The 22,538-nt window shown below is 40.9% G+C and overlaps 1 protein-coding gene across 4 annotated transcripts in view; it reads right to left on the bottom strand.

Moving 5' to 3' along the window:
• Positions 1-561: 561 nt before the first annotated feature.
• rsrc2 (arginine/serine-rich coiled-coil 2) overlaps positions 562-22,538 on the bottom strand; it is a 31,056-nt gene continuing 9,079 nt past the window's right edge. For 2 of the 4 annotated variants that reach the window (XM_085961671.1, XM_085961670.1), the window contains 9 exons: positions 21,735-21,781; positions 18,820-19,010; positions 18,088-18,504; positions 13,926-14,033; positions 12,186-12,268; positions 8,845-8,886; positions 6,313-6,536; positions 2,657-2,746; positions 562-1,329 (listed from right to left, as the gene is read on the bottom strand). In XM_085961671.1, coding sequence (XP_085817797.1) covers positions 1,147-1,329; positions 2,657-2,746; positions 6,313-6,536; positions 8,845-8,886; positions 12,186-12,268; positions 13,926-14,033; positions 18,088-18,504; positions 18,820-19,010; positions 21,735-21,781 — 1,385 coding nt within the window. In that variant the 3' untranslated portion in view covers positions 562-1,146. Of the gene's footprint in view, positions 1,330-2,656; positions 2,747-4,505; positions 4,603-6,312; positions 6,537-8,844; positions 8,887-12,185; positions 12,269-13,925; positions 14,034-14,519; positions 14,596-18,087; positions 18,505-18,819; positions 21,266-21,734; positions 21,782-22,538 lie in introns of those variants that run through there. The other 2 variants (XM_085961673.1, XM_085961672.1) reach the window with 2 other exon arrangements.

Here is a 22,538-nt window from a genome sequence, read left to right on the forward strand (position 1 = left end):
TTTATCCTCAATCAACATTAAACAAGATTATCTGGTCATTATCACATTGCTGTTTGTTGGAGCTTGTGTGCAAATTAGCTGCCGCATTTCCTACATTACAACAATGACAGCACTTCAAAAGTACTTCATTGGCTGTAAAGCACTTTGGGACGTCCTGAGGTCGTGAAAGGAGCTATATAAATGCACGTCTTTCTTTCTCATTCTTCCCTCCTTTGCTGAAGGCCCGGCAGGGGGATGGCTGTAGACAAGCATAGGAACTATAACTATATACATTAGCTTGTCCAAGTGTGTTAGCCTAGACAGTGACTATTGACAGGCTATTCTGTAACTGACATTTATAGAACATCCCAAAGTGCTTTACAGAAGGAAAAAAAATAAATGAAACAAAGGAAAAATTGCAGAGCCATGGTGCAAGTGATAGAGAAAACTTGGTCAAAAAGATGGGGCTTGAGAAGCAGAGTAGACTGGATAACCTATTTCCTTTCAACTAACAACATATCTGTTGGTGATAGAATTACTGACCATGCTCACAGAACATTCTAGATCTCATTACATCAGTAGTTGTATTCAAAATCATCCATTTATTGTCCAGAAAGCTTGATAATGAACAGTACACTATAAAGCGCTTTTCAGCACTGGAATAAGTACTTACAAACAAACTAAATCCTAATTTACAACTACACAATCATCATTTGCATTTCAAAAGATGAAAATAACTGTACAAGTTTTAGTACAAAAGCAATCACATAATACAGCAACATGAAGTATTACAACAGAATATGAATGAGACTGGGCTGTTTGAATCCAGTCTGCATACATCACTTCAAATACATAAAAAGAAAAAAAAGATATGATAGAACTTCCCTTTTCCTTGTTGCAAAACATTGCCATCAACTGTTTCTTCAATGAAGTCCCAATGTTTAAGGAAGAGTAACTATCACAGTATGATTGTTGATACACCTAGTTATCTTTACAATCAAAACCATTTTCAATAAATTATTTTGCATTGCAACAACCATGCAAGCTAGACTGCTAGCTTTTTCAGTAAACGGGAAAGTGAAAGTCAAGATGAAGCTTTAAATCTCCAACATGGACGAAGACGATATAAAAAAATCATGTACTTAAGCACAAGTACAATGGTTGTTCTTAAATTGCATCCATTCCTCTCATCGAAGACGAGAAACCCAGGCCCATGCCTCTCTGTGTGTGGGTTTGTGATCGTGCCATCTCATACTGAGCATCCAAGTTCCTGAACACTTCTTCTTGCTGCTTTAGAGTTTTGAAACTTTCAGCAGGATTTGGGATTGGGGTTCTGACCTCTTCCTCATCCTTCAAAACAAAATGATTACAATAAAATAACATGACATTCCAGACAATTAAGGCCTCTCAATGTGCTTTGTCAGTCAAATGTTGTGTAACCACAAGGCAGACTTACCTTCCTATCTCCACATAATTTTTCAGCTGAGCACACTGTCATATTGGTTGATAAGAACATAGGAAATAGGAGCAGGAGTCGGCTATATGCCCAGTCGAGGCTGCTCCGCCATTCAATAAGATCATGGCTGATCTTCTATTTCAATTCCACTTTCCCACCGTATCCCTTGTACCCTTTGTGTCCAAAAATCTCTCGATCTCATTCTTGAATATACTCAACGACTGAGTATCCACAGCCCTCGGGTAGAGAATTCCAAAGATTCACAACCCTCTAAGTGAAGAAATTTCTCCTCATCTCAGTCCTAAATGGCAGACCCCTAGTTCTGGACTCACCAGCTAGGGGAAACAGCCTCTCAGAATCTTGTTTCAATGAGATCACCTCTCATTCTTCTAAATTCCAGAGAATATAGGCCCATTCTACTTAATCTCTCCTACGACAACCTGGTTTACATGATGTTCCACTGTTGCTTCTTTCTCACCCTTCAACATCTAGCTGGCTCACTGACTAGGTGAAAAGTCAGATGAGCTAGCCGTATAAAGTGCAAACTATGACTGCAAATAGCGGAGCAGTGCAAGACTCAGAAGAGGAACACAGCAAGTTGCTTTTAAACCATTTAAAATATATTCAAGGGGATTTAAAATTATACTGAAATTGAGATGACAGCCAACTGTAGACAGACTAGCTGCAGAATCTGAATTCCTATGCCACAAAACTTGGTTGGGCTTTCTGCAGAAATTGGTCTCGAGGTGGTGCAGCTTTTCTCCCCACTGTAGAGCACGTCATCTGGGATCCTGGGGTAAAACTCACCCGTGAGAGGAAAGTCTCTTAAAATTTACATTTACAGTTTTACCTGAAGAGCCAAAAGGTACTGCATTACTTCCGACAAGGATTATTCTGGGTGGCTGTAGTTAATTAGCAGAGAACGCCACTTCAGAATACAAATTTAACTAAGAGGTAAATCCAAGCCCTTTCTACACACCAAGGTGTAACATGTCTTCGCACAGCCACTTGGTTCAACAGTGACATTGACCACAAGTGGCTGGAATGTTCAAATAGCTTTAACTCAAAAACCATCCACTATAGCAGGTATGCATTATTTCATTCTAATGGCATTAATGTTTTTCAGTAATCACTTGCCATTTTACTTTGGTCTTTGGACATTTTTTAAAAAGTCACACAAAATACAAATAACTTATGGTCTGCACTGTTAATACAACTCACCTTGATGCCCATTAATTTTCGGAATTTTACATTTTGGTCCTTGTTACCAAAATTTAGCTTTTCCCATAATTCTGCAGTCTGTGACTTATCCTTGAATAGAACAAAAAAAGCATGTGAAAATCCACTACATCATACTGACTTGGAGTAAGAAAAGAAACAAGTAAATGGTTTAAAATAACATTTTACAGAAAGAAAGATTGGGAAGGCTAGTAAAATCAAGGAAAACCCAAAGATGTTTTATAAATAAATAAGGTAACCTGTGTGTGGAGGCGGAAGACGTGCGTATGGTTCTTCACAAAAGAGAGGGACGTGCAGACATAGTTAAGGAGGAGTGTGAAATATTAGATAAACATACTGAGAGGGGAAATATTAAGGGATTTAGCATCTTTGAAACTAAATAAATCACCAGGCCCAGATGAAATGTATCCCAGGCCATCAAGAGTGAAATGCATCCAGACGGTTAAGAAAAGCAAGGGAGGCTCTGACCATCATTTTCCTCTCCGCTCTGGCTATAGGCATGGTGCTGGAGGACTGCTAATGTTGTACTGCTGTTAAAGGGAGAAAGGGATAGACTGAATAATTACAGGCCTATCAGCCTAACCTCGGTGGTGGGCAAATTATTGGTAAATTCTGAGGGATAGTATTAATCGTCATTTAGAAAGGCACGGATTAATCAAGGAGAGTCAGCGTGGATTTGTTAAGGGAAGGTCGTGTCTGACTAACTTGATTGAATTTTGAGGTGGTAACAAGGAGGGTCGATGAGGGTAGCGCATTTAATGTTGTCTACATGGATTTTAGCAAGGCTTTTGACAAGGTCCCACATGGCAGACTGGTCAGAAAAGTAAAAGCCCATGGGATCCAAGGGAAAGTGGCAAGTTGGATTCAAAATTGGCTCAGTGCCAGGAAGCCAAGGGTAATGGTCGACGGGTGTTTGTGTGGCTGGAAGGCTGTTTCCAGTGGGGTTCCGCAGGGCTTGGTACTAGGTCACTTGCTTTTTGTGGTTTCCGGCAATGATTTAGACTTCAATGTAGGGGGCATGATTAAGAAGTTTGTAGATGCTACAAAAATTGGCCGTGTGGTTGATAGTGAGGAAGAAAGCTGTAGACTGCAGAAAGGTATTAAGGGACTGGTCAGGTGGGAAGAAAATTGGCAAATGGAATTCAATCCGGAGAAGCGTGAAGTAATGCATTTGGGGAGGTCGAACAAGGCAAGGTCATACACAATAAATGGTAGGATACTGTGAAGTGTAGAGGAACAGAGGGACCTTGGAGTGCATGTCCACAGATCCCTGAAAGTAGGAGGACAGGTAGATAAGGTGCCTTAAGAAAGCATATGGGATACTTTCCTTTATTAGCCAAGGCATAGAATACAAGAGCAGGGAGGCTAGGCTTGAACCGTATAAAACACTTGTTAGGCCAAAGCTAGAGTACCGTGTACGGTTCTGGTCACCACATTACAGGAAAGATGTGATTGCACTAGAGAGGGTACAGAGGAGATTTATGAGGATATTGCCAGGATCAATGTTCCCTTTAATTTTCTTTTGGGTGCACGGCACATTCAAAAGACCGCACATGCACGGTTTTTCCTATTTAAAAGCTGCTGAGCAGGTTGCGCAGGAGCTGCACAGCTTAAAGGGAACATTGGCCAGGACTGGAGAATTTTAGCTATGAGGAAAATTTGGATAGGCTGGGGTTGTTTTCTTTGGAACAGAGGAGGCTGAGAGGAGATTTAATTGAGATGTATAAAATTATGAGGGATCTAAATAGAGTGGATAGGAAGAACCTATTTCCCTTAGCAGAGGGGTCAATAACCAGGGGGCCTAGATTTAAAGTAACTGGTACATACATACTTGCAGAAATACCTTCGTCTTCACAGCGAGTTGGAAGAGACGCTGTTGCAACGGGGATACTGGGGTGTGGGAGCGTTGAAAGTGGTGCATGTAGGTGCTGAAAAAATTTGGCAAAAATAGTGGAATGATTTTTGATTGGTCCCTGGGCAATCTGAGGCAGTTAAGATTTTGTTTGATGGGCACTTTGCACGTGTAACATAAGTTAGACACAACACTTACACAGAAGACCAACTTTTAGTGACCATGCAGATATTGTGGTCAGATCACAATTTCCAGAAACAAATTGCATGAAGTTTTTGTTTTTTCTACCGTTTGAATTGATCAATATAAATTGTTATGTAGGAATGGAAAAGGCCAGTGGGATACATCTGGCCCAATCCAGTGCCTAGGAAATATATCACAATGTCTGGCATAACCCTCCATCAAATTATTCAACTCTCTCAAATCTGCTGATAAAATAAGCCCCCACTGTCTCCCTGAAAGTTTATCCCATACATTAAACTGCTTTACACAGATGGTTAAAGTCTTTTCACCCTCTAGCATCTAAGTTTAAGGTTATGTATCCTCATGCTGTAGAATCAGTGACCTAGTTAAATATATTGACTTTATCTTGTCTATGCCATTTAGGAACTTGATCACTTCTATATACTCACCCGAGCCTTCACTTCGCCAGTGTAGATATATTCCCCAGCTCCTGTGTCCTCTCCTCATAACTCAGGTCCCTAATCCCAGCTATCAGTTTAGTTGCCCATCGCAGCATTTTCTCTAATGGATGATGTCTTTCTTATATGGCAACCAGAACTCTACACAGCACTCCAGGTGGGGCTAGACCAGGATCCTGTACAAAATCAATCGCTTCCTGAGATATGTGCTCCATTTATTCCACTGGCTACATAGCCCCAGATCCCACGTGCACGCTTTACTACTGCTGCACACTATGCAAATGACTTCAGCAATCAATCCATCAATACCTACAAAACCCTTCTCCTAAGTTAGGTCCTGTAAAATAATACCTTTTAGCTTATATCGCCATCTTGATTATCCTTTCCCAATCTCACAACTCTGCAGATATCTATATACCATTCGACAGCCTAGCTCCATAATCTATCCAGGCTCTTTATATTTGGACCAGCTGTTCCCCGTTTACAGTCTCACTCAATTTGGTAACATCTGCAAGCTTGGAGTTTTGTTTGTTTCCACTTCCAAGACATTTATCTGCCCCAGGTAACAGATAAATAATACAAAAGAAACCAAATTTAAATTAAATCTGCTTTGAACAGAATTTGTATTCTCTGCCAAATTCTTGCTAATTCATAAATCACATTTTACAAGTCAGACTTTCTTAAACTAACCACAGAAGATGAAGGGAAAAACACTATAATCACATAAAGCAATACAAATAGAATACAGAAAGCATCAATGAAAATGATTAAAATAGAAAGACCTGCACGGTATATAACAAAAACCAGCCCCGCCCCTAGGAGAGATGGTGCTGATAACAAATTTTAAAACTTCAGCCCTTTTCACATTTGCAGAGCAAAAATAATAAAAGAATGGGCAAATCTTCTCAGAGCCAGTAGAAATGGTAATAGCAGAGTCCTGGGAGAAAGGAGCTAGCCCATCCCATCAAGCCAGGTGCATGATGAAAGTAGGCACAAAGGTTGGGGGTGGGGTAGAGAAAAGAAAAACTGAAAAAAAGATTTTTAAAAAGCATTTGTATCAAAGTCTGATGGAACACAGACAAAGCCATACAGCGTCTGTGCAGCACTGATGTCTTGTACCCTGTAGAACTTTTATTCAAACTCACCCCTTCCTTCTTGTTCTGCCAGAGGAGTTTACGTTTCTTCTCCTGCTCTGCAAACTTCATTGGGTTGACAGCAGTTGGATTGTAGTAACTAGGCACAGCTATACCAGTTTCGGCCAGTGCCTTGGCTTGGAGTGCTGCCATCTGTGCAGCCATTGCAATCTGAGGTGTAACTTGAGTACCAGATGCCAGGAGAGCAGCAACATTGAGAACTGATCCACTGCTAACTGTTAACATCAAAAATACAATTATACACACCTGTTCAGATAAATTCAACTCTAGCAGATTAATACCCATATATAACATATACATTTATAAATGTGAATATAGTTCAGAGGGGAGGTGAGAGTGACATCGAGGCAGCATTTGACCGAGTGTGGCACCAAGCAGCCTGAGTAAAACCGAAGTCAACATGAACCACATCTCAGTCCCAGGACATTGCTGCAGGAGTTTCTCAGGGCAGTGTCCTTGGCTTAACTATCTTCAACTGCTTCATCAAGAACCTTTCCCTCATCACAAGGTTTGAAGTGCTCTTCGTTGAAGATTGCAGTGTTCAACTCCATTCATAATTCCTCATATAATTAAACAGTCAAGCATAACCTGGACAACATCCAGACTTGGGCTAATAATTGGCTGATGACATTCACGCTACACAAATGGCAGGCAATGATCATCTCCAACAAGAGATAGCCTGACCACCTCCCCGATAGTTCAATGGCATTACCATTAGAATCTACTGAACTCTGCTGCATACATCGCTTCTGCAAGTGTTCTGGAAGGGAGTTTCAACAAAATACAATAAACGTAAAATTCCAGAATTTACAAGCATTAAACTGCAGTAGGTTCTCTACGAGTAACATTCAACCTTTTTAATACTGATTTTACAGAATCAAATAATTCGCAATTCTCTGCCTCCCACAAATATTCTAATTACTTCTACTGTGCAAAACCCTGGAACCAGAAGCATTTTCATAATGGTGAGACACCAGGAGTTGTGGAGGAGTGAAGGGATTCAGATGCTCATGTGCACAGGTAACTAAAAGCTAATGAACAGGCACAAAAAGTAATCAAAAAGGGCTAATGGAATGGTGGCCTTTAACTCCGAGGGGTTGGAATACCAAAGTAAGGAAGTGATGCTTCAGTTGTACAGCCTTGGGTTGACCCCATCTGGAGTCCTGCGTTCAGTTTTGGGCACAAAATTGCAGGAAAGATATATTGGCCTTGGAGGAGGTATAGCGCAGAAACAAGGAATTATACTCGGGCTCAAAGGATTAAATTACGAGGATAGGTTGCATTAACTTGGTTTGTAGTCCCTCGAGTTTAGAAAGTTGAGGAATGGTCTAATCGAGGTCTTTAAAATGATAAAGGGATTTGCTAAGGTAGACACTGAGAAACTATTTCCTCTGATGGGGGAATCTAGAAGGGGCATTATATTAAAATTAGACCTAGGTCATTAAAGAGCGAAGCACTTTTTCCACACAAAGTGTAGTGGAAATCCTAAACTCACTCCTCAATGTCTACAGATGCTGGGTCAATTGAAATTTAAGACCGAGATCAATAGATTTTTGTTAGTTAACGGTATCAAGGAATGTGGTGAAAGTGGGTAAATGGAGTTGAGGTACAGATCAGCCATGATCTAACTGAATAGCGAAACGGGCTCGAGGGGCTGAATGGCCTCCTCCTGTTCCTTAGTTCCCTTCCCCAAGGAACTTTTTCTGCTTCAAAATACTCCTCTCTGTCATCCTGCACGCTCCCTCTATGATGCAGTCTTCAATGACTGTCTTGGCTCTAGAACCTACATAGAATTGCTGCTTTGCTCTGGGTGCAGATGCTGCCACATGCGGGAATTCTCCACCTGGTGGCGGTAGCAGCATCATCAGCATCAGCCAAGAGCTGACGATGGGACCGGTAGTGAGGAGCATAGGTGAATACTGACAAGTGGTTCTGACCCACAGCTTAAAACAGGACTGGATTTCTAAGAGCTGAAGATGGGACCGGTAGTGAGGAGCATAGGTGAATACTGACAAGTGGTTCTGACCCACAGCTTAAAACAGAACTGGATTTCTAAGAGCTGACGATGGGACTGGTAGTGAGGAGCATAGGTGAATACTGACAAGTGGTTCTGACCCACAGCTTAAAACAGGACTGGATTTCTAAGAGCTGAAGATGGGACTGGTAGCGAGGAGCATAGGTGAATACTGACAAGTGGTTCTGACCCACAGCTTAAAACAGGACTGGATTTCTAAGAGCTGAAGATGGGACTGGTAGTGAGGAGCATAGGTGAATACTGACAAGTGGTTCTGACCCACAGCTTAAAACAGGACTGGATTTCTAACGTAGCTTTCTAGGACAGCAAACAAAATAACACAAATTGTATCTGGCTGGAAGTTCTGTGTTCCATCAAATGCTCCTTACAAGTCAAAACTGAAAGACTAATCACATACAGGAAGCTCTGGCAACTTGGATAATTTGAAATTAAATGCAAATGTAATTGTGAAAGGACATACTTCGCTAATAGATATTAAGTTTTCCTACCTGTTGGCTGGCTGACATTTCCAAGTGATCCATTAGTTGTATCTGTTGAAAATAAATAATGCTTATTTTCCAGCAGTATTTGTCCAGTTGTGTTTTTTCAAAATCCAATTTTAAACATTATTGCAGTTTTGGTTTTGCATGCACATTATAGTTCCTGACATCTGCATATGTGCAGTAATTACCAAGGGACACTATGAGCTGATATTCTAGTGTGTATTTATTGCATGACAAATGCTCCAAGACTTGGACTTCGCTCTTCAGTTACAACTTCCTCGCATTCCCTCACATGATCACAGTAATGCCAATTGCCTGTAAATCAGTAACAATGTTCTTAATCCTGAAATTGTATCACTTTGAGAGCCCACTTTTAAACTATTTTGGAAAGAATAGGATATGGGAAAGTGTAAAACATAAATATTAATGAGCTAATACAATTAAAACCAAGGATGAATGCTTCCTACTGCGTTACTCACTGTAACAATTAGCAACATAACAGGGTATACTGTTCAGCAGCAAGTGCATTATTTACACTTTAGTTTCTTACTACAGTAAGTGATAAAATATTGGATTTGTCCCATTGATGCCAAAACATGAAAAACTCAATTAATGTGCAAATATTACTGTATCTAGTTTAGGGTGGAGAAGAGAAAATGTGAAAAAGGGGGGAAAATAAAAGTTTACATTCTGGGGTATTTACTGCACAATGGATACAATCCAGAATCTCAAACATTTTCATCCATGAGGAGGCTTCAGACTGTACATGTAAAACAGAAACTCCACAATTTCATTAGAAATGGGAATCTTTAAAAGTATGAGACAGATTCGGCTCAAAAACTGTGTCAACAGATACATCTAGGGCTAATCAGAAATTATGACTGAACAGAAAGCTGACAAATCAGACCAATTTTTAAAATGATCCTTTTACCTCCTCAGTAAACCTCTCAGCTTGACAATGGAGGAAGGAAGGAGGAATAAACACTTCATAAAAGTACAGCAATGTGGAATGCTGCGTCCCAATTCTGAAGTGATATATAATCAGGTGCCATGTCACAGTGTTGACATAATATTGTTTATTAATGGACAAAACTAGTAAAATTTATGTAAATCCATCTGTTTATTATATTTCATGAAGTGCCATAGTATTAAGTACCACAAAATCTCATACATAAATTCTATGTCCAAGTACTTTATTAAAAATGACCTATGGTTGGGAATTAATCGGCAGCCAGCATAAAAATCATGGCTACAATTTTTAAATGGATTGCTGCAGAAAAGCCCTGCTGGTCTCTCATCTTCCAGGAAGCCAGAGACATGTCAATAATGGATTTCACTTCTGCTGTGGAGCCTACAACTATAGGGGATTTCACTCTCCCGTCTCCTCCTCCCTCACCTCCGATAACAAGTGTGAGGAGCTCATGAACTTCTTTGTCTCTAAGATTGAGACCATCCGTTCAGCTGCCTCTGCCACTTCCCTTCCTTCCCCTAACCCACCGGGCCAAACTTCCTCTAAAGTTCCCCCCTGCCCTAGCCCTGAACTCTCATCTTTCTTCAGTTTCTCGCCAATCTCCCCTCACAACCTCTCCACGCTCATCTTGTCCATGAGACCCACCTCCTGCTCCCTTGACCCTATTCCCACCAAACTACTGACCACCCAACTTCCTTTTCTGGCTTCCACGTTAGCCGACATTGTTAACGGCTCCTCAGGTACTGTCCCCCTCTCCCTCAAGTCTGCCGTCATCACCCCCTCAAGAAACCAACCCTTGATCCCTCCGTCCTTGCAAACTACCGCCTCATCTCCAACCTCCCTTTCCTCTCCAAAGTCCTTGAATGTGTTGTCGCCTCCCAAATTTGTGCCCATCTTTCCCGCAATTCCATGTTTGAATTCCTCTAATCAGGTTTCCGCCCTTGTACCGAAACGGCTTTCATCAAAGTCACATTTAGGACTGAGATGAGGAGGAATTTCTTCACCCAGAGAGAGAGTGGTGAACCTGTGGAATTCTCTACCACAGAAGGCAGTAGAGGCCAATTCATTAAATATATTCAAGAAGGAGTTAGATATATTTCTTAAGGCTAAAGGGATCAAGGGATATGGGGAGAAGGCAGGGACAGGGTACTGAATTTGGATGATCAGCCATGATCGCATTGAATGGCGGAGCAGGCTTGAGGGGCCGAATGGCCTACTCCTGCTCCTATCTTCTATGTTTCTATGAGTTTCCACATGTACGCTGACGACACCCAGCTCTACCTCACTACCTCTTCTTTCGACCCCTCCACGGTCTCTAAATTGTCAGACTGCCTGTCCGACATCCAGCAGAGGAGCAGAAATTTTCTCCAATTAAATATTGGGAAGACCGACGCCATTGTTTTCAGTCCCCGCCACAAACTCCATTCCATAGCCGCTGACTCCATTCCTCTCCCTAATGTCTGTCGGAGGCTGAACCACACTGTTCGCAACATTGGTGTCACATCTGACCCCAAAATGAACTTCCGACCACATATCCGCAGCATAACAAAGACTGCCTATTTCCACCTCTTGGTTATCTCTAGACTGGACTATTCCAACGCACTCCTGGCTGGCCTCCCACATTATACCCTACGTAATCTTGAGGTCATCCAAAACTCGGCTGCCCATGTCCTAACTCGCACCAAGTCCCGTTCACCCATCACCCTTCTGCTCACTGACCTACATTGGCTCCTTGTTTTCAAATCCCTCCATGGCCTTGCCCCGCCCTATCTCTGTAATCTCCTTCAGCCCCACAACACCACACCCCCCCCCCCCCCCCCAAGAGATATCTGCACGCCTCTAATTCTGCTCTCTTGAGCACCCTGAAGATAATCGCGCAACCATTGGTGGCCGTGCCTTCTATTGCCTAGGCCCTAAACTCTGGAATTCCCTACCTAAACCTCTTCGCCTCGCTACCTCTCTTTCCTCCTTTAAGATGCTCCTTAAAATCTATCTCTTTGACCAAGCTTTTGGTCACCTGCCCTAATTTCTCCTTATGTGGCTCGGTGTCAAATTTGTTGTCTTATAATACTCCTGTGCAGCACCTTAGGACGTTTTACTATGTTAAAGGCGCTATACAAATACAAATTGTTGTTGTGGTTTCAAGTGTGTTATGAAGTCAGTCTGCCAAAATTGCAGTATTTAAACATTTTCAATCTTCCGCTTCCCTACCACAAACCCAACAAAGACTGACAACCAAACAATATTCTATAAACATCTGATCTTGGATATGAAAGGTTTACATTTGTTTCCATGCAGTTATTCATCTCTACTTGTATTTGTTTTGCAAACCTTAAAATTAGCAAATGTTGTAATACATTCAATAATTAAGAATTACCTGCAGTATCGGTTTGCTCCACTTTCTGTTTCTCCAGTAGCTCTTTTTCTTTTTGCTCCTGAAGCTTCTTTGCTCTTTCAAGCCTGTGATTCAAAACATTAGAAGTTACTAAATACTTAACCATTATTTTGACTGCCAATGCCTGCACATTTTTGTCTTGGCATCTAAAAAATTATCTTCCAGACATAGTTACTGTTGCACGTTTCATATATGGCTTGGCTAGTGAATTATAATTTTAGTTAAATATTCATAGACCACGCAGGGATGGATGGGGGTTGGCTACCCTGGTCTGTATAAGACTTGCTTTTTTCACAAGTATAAACAGCATCAGGAAAACTAGTCAGGGCAATTTCTCTGAACCCTATTAGAGAGTAACAACTTTATTTAATTGGGAAAGATACACGTTTGATCTTTTTTTGCCTCTGTTCACAGTTCAGAGCAGGAGGGATAACTGTTGCTGGTATTAACGTTTAGTCAGTGATTTTCTGCTTTGCCAGGCAGTTGAGCTGGGGCAAGTGGAACACTCCATGAACATCCAATTTCACGTATCAACTTCGCAATACAGACATTGCCCAAAGTTAAACTGGAAAACTACAGCGAATGAGAGAACTTCAATACATATTATTTTGAAACGGGTCAGAGTTGAGAGAATTCTATAATCTAATGAAATCTGCCATGTTTGCTCTTGGTTCTGTTTAATTTCAATTCTAAATAAATGTGATTCTGTTTGTAGCAAGATATACGGAGTGTCAGTATTATTTGGCCCTTCACAGAGATGAATAGTGTGCAGTGGTTATCTGTATTTCTAGGGTGTACTTCTTTGGTATTAGGGTTCATTGTTCCCCCTGTGGCACACTATCCTAGATTAATGTGTGTATACGGTCATGTTTCAATTCAGAGGGAGCATGAGCTTCCTGTGGAAGCTGACCTTTATAATAGACACAAGTAGCAGCAGTACCTCTAAACTGGAGCCAAGGTATTCTATGAAATAGAATCCATAATTCATAATCAACACAATATAAATTTTATTTTTTACTGGAACACTTGAGTAGAATTATATGAAGGATAATATGAGGTGCCAAAAAGACAACATTTTTCAGCTGGTAAATTATGGTTAGCTCCAAGGAGTTGCCACCTCAATCACCGTGGGACTTAATACACACCTGCACGCTGCTGCTAGCTGAAGAGCTTTGGAATTATCAGTAGCACAGGCACATCAAAACCAGGTGAAAAGAATTTTCTGAACTGTGAGAGATTCACCTATCAGTCACTACAGGATTTAATGCGCATGTGTTGTTAACTGAAAAGTCCTTCTGTGGCCAATGCTACCTACAATTAGGCTGGTGGCAAAAAAGTCTTTGATAAATCAATAAATTTTAAATCTAGGGACCAAAAGCACAAAAGAGATACATTGAAACCCCATTGTATCAAAATGATCACCTTTGTTGTCACGTTATTGTAAAACAGATCGCAGGATATTCGCAGCTCCTCTGGCCAGAAACAAAGGACAGTGAGACCTGATTTTTGGACAATCAGTGCTACTCTATTACAACCCGGCTGAAAGCAGAGGGAAGTGGGGTCAACGGGACTTGCTTTCTGCACCCAATCCCCAACCAGCTATTTAACCTTCTAGTTTTAAAGCAAATAGTCTCCATATATGTTACAGGGTTGCATCTAACCAAATAAAACCTCAAAACCAAAGTTAACTATTTAAAAATTATACGAAGAAACAAAAATTACCTTCGAGCCAATGCTTCCTGAGCATCCATGGCAGCATTGCGGCTCCTAAATGCTGGGGGAGTCCGGCTACGGCTTCTGCTTCTACTGAACTTACGTTTTCTTTTTTCTCTGTAATATGAATCCTCATTTATGAATTAAATCAAATCATTCAAGAGGACAGTATACCAAAAATGAAAACTCATTATCTGCATTTGATTCTCTTTGTAAGCCACAAAGATCTAAAAATGGAGCAAATTCCATAATCACTGCCAATCTTTAAAAAATATAACTATTGATTATAGTTCTATAGTATTCTATTATTTCTGAGTTTCTGTTGAGTCTTAAAAAAATTTCCAATGGTAAATATTGTGGTGAAATTTGACTTGAAGAAATTATTAAGCCCAACTACGTGAACGAGATGACTATCAGAAATCAGTTATTAACCCTGGGTTGCTGACTATCACTTCTGATATTAAATACAATTCTGAGCTCAGTAGTTTCCCAAATTATTCACATGCACACAAATTCCAAAAATAATAATCGTAATTCAGGTTACAACTGTGGTTTGGTTTGTCTTTCTAACATACTAGCAAGATCGATTAGGAAGTTGCAAACCTGACTCCAGTATTTTCTGTTCCTGGAGAATTTCTGTGTACATTCCAAATGGCTTGCTTTGTTTCTTTATGCTTTTCTTTAAAAGAAATTAAATTTTCTAATACAGAGAATTGCAAGTAACTCTTAAAATCTGATGAATCAAACATGGAGAAGTGTAATGGATAGGATATGCGTACAAAGTACCGCTTTTATTATATTACTAGCAGATCTTCTGCAGTTTCACTTGTGGTAAGTTGGAGGTTTTCTAAGAAGAGATGTTATAGCAAAAATTGGGGAAGGCCCAGGGACCTGGCAGCACTGGGTTGGATTTTAGGAACTAGCAGTATTTTGGAGTTGGGTCCTTGTATCTGGGAGCACTGGAGAGGGATGTTCGAGAAACACTAGGCCTGGTACTTACTTCACTGGAGAGGGATCCTAAGCATTTGGAAGGGAGTTCACAAGGTCTGTAAGCATTGGGGGTGGTTTTGGCATCAAAGAGCACTAGAAATGCGGTGTAGAGATTTGTGAACACGGAAAGGGTGTCCCAGGGTCCAGCAGGAGACGAGAAGGAGTTCTGGAGATTTGGGTTTGGCAGTATTGGGAAAAGCAGATCACCATGAGGGAAGGCCCCTTTTGATCCATCGGACTCCAAGCCTCCATGTTCCCACCTGTCAGTACCCTCCCCAACCCACCTACAATTCTTTTTCCACCCTCTGGTACTCCACCAACAATTTCCCCATCCCCTGCCGGTTTTTGTCTTTATGTTCCTGCCTTAAAATATTTAGGCTTTTATTTTGTTTCTTAAATGAATGTGATGAAAAAAAAAATCACAGACTGGGAATGCAGAATAATAACATTTAATGCACTATCATGCGAGTTTGCGGACATATATTGTCTTTAACAAATACATCTGCATTAACGAAAATCACAAACAATGAACTTTGATTATTTTTAATGAGTCAGAGTCATAGTATGATGCATTCGGCCCATCGTGCCTGCGCCAGCTCTTTAAAGAGCTATTCAATTGGTCCCACTCCCCTGCTTTTCCCCACAGCCTGCAAATATTTCAAGTATTTATCCAATTCCCATTTGAAAATTATTACTGAATCTGCTTCCACCGCCCTTTCAGGTAATGCATTCCAGAACATCATAACTCGGTGTGTAAATCCACCCCCCCCCCCCCTCTCATGTCGCCTCTGGTTCTTTTGCCAATTAACTTAAATCTGTGTCCTCTAGTTATTCACCTTTGCCACTGGAAACAGTTTCTCCTTACTCTATCAAAACCCTTCGCTGCTCCAAGGAGAACAACCCCAGTTTCTCTAGTCTTTCCACCTAACTGAAGTCTTTCATCTCTGGTACCAGTCTGGTAAGTCTCCTCCTGAGGCTCTGACATCAAGTGTGGTACCTAGAATTGGCCACAATACTCCATCTGGGGTCTAACCAGTGTTTTATAAAAGGCTTAGCATAACTTCCTTGCTTTTGTACTCTATTTATAAAGCCAAGGCCGCATGCCTTTTTAAACAGCCGTCTCAACTTGCTGTGCCACCTCCAAAGACTTGTGTACATAAACCTCCGGGTCTTTGTTCCTACACCCCTTTAAAAATCTACCATTTAGTTTGCATTGTCTCTCCTCATTCTTCCTCCCACAATGAATCACTTCACACTTCTGTGTTAAATTTCATCTGCCATGTGTCTGCCCATTTCACCAGTCTGTTTATATCCTCCTGGAGTCGGTTACTATCCTCCTCGCTGTTTACTATATTTCCGAGTTTTATGTCATCAGCAAACTTTGAAATGATGCCCTGTATACCCAAGTCCAGGTCATTAATATACAGATAGACTATCCTTCATCCGCACTTCCGAAAACCGAAAACCTCTAAAAACCAAATGTTTTTCGTGGAGCGTAAGTCGTGCGCACGACATGACCCGAGTGGCGCCAAACATGACAGGAGTGGTCCAAGAGCTCTGCCTTTCCCTGTGAGCAGGGCAGAGGGTCACAGAGTTCCCTTCTGGGTAGGAGATTGCAGGCCGAGCTGGGCAGTGTGAAGGAGGTACCGGGAGAGTGAACCCAACAATACAGCGGCCCGTCCGATTGTCTTTTCTTCCCCCCCCCCCCGGCCTGATTTGCGGGCCAGCTTAGTGTAGGAGTCAGCCGATATCCGGCTTTCCCACAACTGGCGGCGGCAGTCGAGCCCCAGACCCCCACTAAGTCAAGGAATTCAGATACGGAACAGGGGGAGCCGGAAACCTCGATCTAAAGGCAGAAATCAGCAGCCGTTTTGTTCGTTTTTTTTTCTTCCCCTAGCATTTTTTTTAAACAGTCAGGCTGTGGAAAGAGTCTCTGTAGCTTAGCAACAGCTTCAGAGATGCTTCCAAGGCAGGGCCCGAGTGTTTACAAGCTGTTGCTAAGCAACAGTGTTTGTTGCCAGATACGGAGACGAAAACCTTCTGAAATCCGAAAAATTCCGAAAACCGAAACACAGCTGGTCCCAAAGTTTTCGGATAAAGGATAGTCTACCTGTACATCCAAAAGAGCAGTGGGCCCAACCCCAACCTCTGGTGGACACCACTACATTCTTCCCTCAGTCTGAAAAACAACCGCTCACCACTACTCTCTGCCCCATTGTCAATTACATATCCACGCAGCCACTGCCCAGTCAATCTTCCCTGGTATTGCACACAGACAGTTCAGATCAAGTGGTCTTTACATAGGCAGCTTCCATTATAAACGTGGACATATGAATTTATAATGGAAAAGGCCGACAGGATATACACAAAGATGTACGATTTTTAATATATTACTACATTTTAAAATATATTTTCTGGTCTTTGGGGAGTTAGAACATAAGAAATAGGAGCAGGAGTAGGCCATTTCACCCCTCGAGCCTGCTCCGCCATTCAATAAGATCATGGCTGATCTTCTTCCTCATCTCCACTTTCCTGCACCATCCCCATATCCTTTGATTCCCTTAAATATTCAAAAATCTATCGATCTCTGTCTTGAATATACTCGACTGAGCCTCCACAGCCGCCTGGGGTAGAGAATTCCAAAGTTTCACCACCCTGAGTAAAGAAGTTTCTCCTCATCTCAGTCCTAAATGACCAACCCCTTATTCGGAGACTGTGACCTCCTGGTTCTTGACTCCCCAGCCAGGGGAAACATCCTCCCTGTATCTACCCTGTCAAGCCCTTTTAAGAATTTAGCTGAGTTAGCTAATCTCAGCTGGCGCAACAATAAGGGTGGTATTATTCCCCATAGTGCTCTGGATTAGGGAAGCGAAAACAACCATATTACTCATTCCTGGCTACTACCCATTGATCCCTACTGGAAGTGTGCATGCTTATGTCGGATGAGGACAGAATGAGGCTTGGTTGTAAGTGAATACTTACTGGCAAAGTTCATACATGAATGGCTATGTGCATGAGGTGCTAGAGGTAAAATTCTGATGTCGAACTGATGTAACCCCAATAAGGGAGTTATTGACCAGAAAAGAGGGGAGAAAATGAGAGGAAAACTTTTTTTTAAACGAAGTGTCCAACTTGTTTTGTACAACTACAGGGAAAAAAAATACGAGGGCAATGAACCTACTTGCTTCTGCTCCTACTCCTGCGTATCTTGTGCCTTGATCGTGATCTTGAACGGGATTTTGGACGTCGTTTTTTTTCTCTGCTTCTTGAGCGCCTGCCTCGACTCCTTGAACACCTGTCCCTGCTTCTCGAGTGCCTTTCCCGGCTCCGAGATTGCTTGTCCCTGCTCCTTGAGCGCTTGTCCTTGCTTCGAGTCCGTCTGTCCCTACTCCGAGACCGCTTATCTCTGCTCTGAGACCGCTTATCTCTGCTCCGAGACCGCTTATCTCTGCTCCGAGACCGCTTATCCCTGCTCCGAGACCGCTTGTCCCTGCTCCGAGACCGCTTGTCCCTGCTCCTTGATCGCCTGTCTCGGCTCCGAGACCTCTTTTCTTTGCTCCGTGAACGTGATCTCTTCTTTTCACGACTGCGATGCCGTCTAGAGTACAACATAAAATAACAAATATAGACTCCCATGTTTATACAGAAGAAAATCAGTCACACACCTAAAAATAATCTTAAAAGAATACTGCCGGGGCACCCATGCAACTGCAGCATCCAACTGAAAAAGACAGCCCTTCTTAATTTAAAAGCTTTGAGACAAAGTTACCACAAAGTGGTCAACTCCGAATTAGGCAAAGACCGATTACTTTTCAACACCTAGCCCTAGAAATGTGGCAAAGATGTTGTCTCAAGCAAGAGACTTATTTGAACCATAAAAATATTTACATTAAAAGATATTAACAATACTTGCCTTTCTCTTGACCTGGATCTTGAATAACTTTGCGCCTTTGAAGGTTTCTTTTCTTTCCGCTTTGGTCTGTCTTCTCCATTTTCTGTTGAACTTAATCGCTCCCTCCATTTGTCACGCTCCTTTTCACTTTGTTGATCAGAAGATTTCTGTTTTTTGGTGGCACATTTTTCTTTTAAGTCCCGTCTTCGTTCCTGTTTTAAGAAGAAGTTGGTTCTTTCAGGAAAATAGTGCAACAAAAAGAGTTAGTATGGGTACTAAAATACAAAGATTTAATAGTGGGTTGTAAAAGCAACGATTCTTTGAATGTCTTAGGAGGAGTGAAGCAACATGCTCTCAACATTCAATGCTTTTTACAACACACCAAACCCAAGAAATAGAAATCAGAAAACTAGTACGTTACGCCGATACATGTTCGAGGGACTGAATGGCCTACTCCTGTTCCTATGATACCAATAATTAGCCATCAATAATTATTCCGTATGCATGAAGTTTTATCACTGCACATCATCTACTGTCATCACTGAAAAACTCTCCAGTTATACTCTAAAAATTAACTCAGTCCAATCAAACATCATTTGTCTCTCTCTCATGAAATTCCCAAATGTCAGCTGCTATACATGTGGTTTTGCATTTAATAGGTGCAATGTACACAAACAATAAAGCTGGGCTATCACATCAATTAGCTACTAGTCCTGTTTATACGCAGTTTCACAGGCTTAAATTTCAACTGCTAGGCACTGTTCAGATCCTTTCCCCTCCCAAAGACAGGAGTCAGCTGCAGCAGATAACCACATTTTCCAAGTAGCAAAAGGCCTATTTCAATGCAAATTGGATACACTTTAAGATCTGACCCAAACTCAGTGTTTTACTTACCTTAAAAACTGTATCCGTCTCTATAAATACCCCTTCCCCGTATCCAATTCCCCACACTTTCCAAATAGGGAAAACTCTGGAATTGCACCAACTATTACCAATCAAATTAGTTTTAAATTCTGAGGACACTGCAAATGGGTGTTCCAGTCAAACACTGAAATGTTATCAAAATAAAGCTATGCTTTCAGAGCAAAATTACAAAAACTTGTCTGTGATGGATTAGATTGATAAAATGACTACATAATAGCCCATAAGTTAGTGATCCTATCATGATCATCTTCAAAGAATTTCAAATTTTCCAGTTCCATTGAATGAATATAAATCTTACACACAATATCACCAGACATTAAGAACTACCAAACATGTGATAATTCACAGGAATTGCTACCAATGCTGTTACCATGACAACTAAGCTACTTCTTCAATTAAACATAAATTCGAACAACTATGTTTTCAGATGCTTAAATTCACCAGCAATGTAGAAAGTGACTTAAAAGGAAGTAGCATATCCTAGTTTCATGCAACTCTACTGTTTAAAATAGAGCTGGTGATAATTTAAGCAAACTACTGATGTCTTAGAAAATTCTTGAGAATTCTAAATCATTTTGTGGTAGCCAATAATCACATAAAAATTTACTCTGGATGTAGGTTAAGACTTTACCAAAACCGTATTTCATTCTGTAAACATCTTCAAGTCCAAACCTGCTGCAGCAAGTTATTAAAAAGTTTAAACCTCATTAAAATTAAGTTATTTAACATGAAGGTGTTCTGACACTAATATTTTGTATCAATTTCAATATGCTTAAGAGTTTTTAAACATTTTAAATGTCAAGCCATACATGCATACCACAGTGTCACACACTGCTAAACTGCCTGCCTTTCAAACGAACATCCTAGCTCCCACTCTAACACCTCATCCAAGTGGTCATTCCTTACACAAGCCCCCAAAATTAATGGTGGTTGGCTATTCTACCACATAAGGCATCACAATCAAGTCCAATCCCCACACACATACCTTCTAATGGGGGGTCATCAGCCTGTATCTATGACTTAGTGACACATCTTGCTGTGCTTTTTACCCACTAAGCCATCGGGGAGTGCAAATGTACTTCTGAACATTTCATCTTATCCAGATCTCAACTCCTTTACTGACTACAAATTTGTTATAATGAGACCTGCAGTAAGATTATAATAACAAGCCTCTGAACGCAACCTGGTGCCAGCATTAATGCCCAGAAAATATATTTGGCATTTAAAACAAGAATGTTTGTAACAATTTGAATCAGCAACAGCGAAACAAAGTTAGTTCTGGGCTAAAGCCCAGCAAAATACATGTAAGCAACAATTAGGATACAATTTACAAAGCAACATTTATTACAGGTTGGTCAGTTCTTAGAATTACATTAAATCAAATTGAAATATTTGGACATTACCTTATTCAATGTAGTTTATGGGGAAGCAAACCCCCCCCCACCAAAACCAAATTGAACAGACAATTGACTACCACAAACAAAGCAGATTTGCTGGGTGATTCTTTCAAGTTACAAAGCAAATACGAGTGCAAATGGCTGATATTTACCTTTTCAGGAGGTAGGCTTATATTTTTTGCTATTTGACTCTGCAGCGTCTTCCGCTCGCTGTGTCTCTTCGTGCATTAGCACGCTGAGTACGATTCATTATAGAAATGTTATCATGTGATCTATATATACAAAGTAAACTTTCCAAACACAAAAATGCCAAAAATGTGCATTGATATCCTCCTAAATTGTCAAACCACTAAATATTAAAATTGTCAATATTTGGTCAATTTTAACCTATTTACTTTATTGTTTTAATTAGAATTGGGAAGAAAAATATTTATACCAGTCACATGCTTAGGCAGGATACTGTACTTTGTCACGACAGCTAAACAATTTTACTTCTGTACACCAATTTTTTTTGGGTACTTACCATCCCGATTGTCAGTAATCAATTAATACAACTGTCAGCAGCACTACATTTAGTTCTTAAATTACCGATATGCTACAGAAAGTGTTAATTACCTCTTTGCTTCTGCTGCAACTTCGTTTGCGTTTCCGGCTTTCACTTTCTGGAAAATGAAAAACTGCCACATGAACACCTGACAAACTCAGTAGAGAAGAAAATGATGAGTGTTCATTATAAAAGATAATTCTAGAATTACAGCTTCATTATCCATGCAGTGCATATTGAAAAAAAATTCAGAAAGGATCAAGACCCAGAGGAGCTGGTCACAAATGAATTTATTTTCATCAGTTCAATCCAGGCCAATAGGCAGTGGAAGATTGTGATAGAAAATGTTTTGCAAGCATTTACACTTGCAGCTGTGGGAAGAGCTACATAAGATTCTCAGTACAGGAAACTTTGTGTTATCCGGAGGCTAACTGTCCGGAATGCTCGAGCCACCGGCAAAAATCAGGAGCCGTTTTAGTTAGGTTTTTTTTTCTTCTCGTTACTTTTTTCCTCAACAGTCAAGCTCTGCAAGGTCTGCTGAAGCTGTTGCTAAGCTACAGAGATGCTTGGACTGTTTAGAAGCAAGCAACAGGGTTTGTTGACAGATACGGAGCTCAAAAGCTTCCGTATCTTTCAACATTAACGCTGGAGTGTCCGGCAGTTTTGAGGGAACGGCAACAGCTCGGTCCCGTCGGTGCCGGATAGCACAAAGTTTCCTGGACAGAACATTTATATCAAAAGCAGCTCCAACCCAGGTTAGGTGTTGATCTAATGAATTAGTAATATTTTGGCACCTGGGCCTATCAACCTCAAATATGACGTGCATTGCCACTCTTTACTTATCTATTGTCTAACCATTCAGGCTAGTGAGAAAA

Source organism: Somniosus microcephalus, chromosome 19, assembly GCF_052327205.1.
Source record: "Somniosus microcephalus isolate GS21.2 chromosome 19, FLI_Smic_1.0, whole genome shotgun sequence".
NCBI classification, from domain to species: domain Eukaryota; kingdom Metazoa; phylum Chordata; class Chondrichthyes; order Squaliformes; family Somniosidae; genus Somniosus; species Somniosus microcephalus.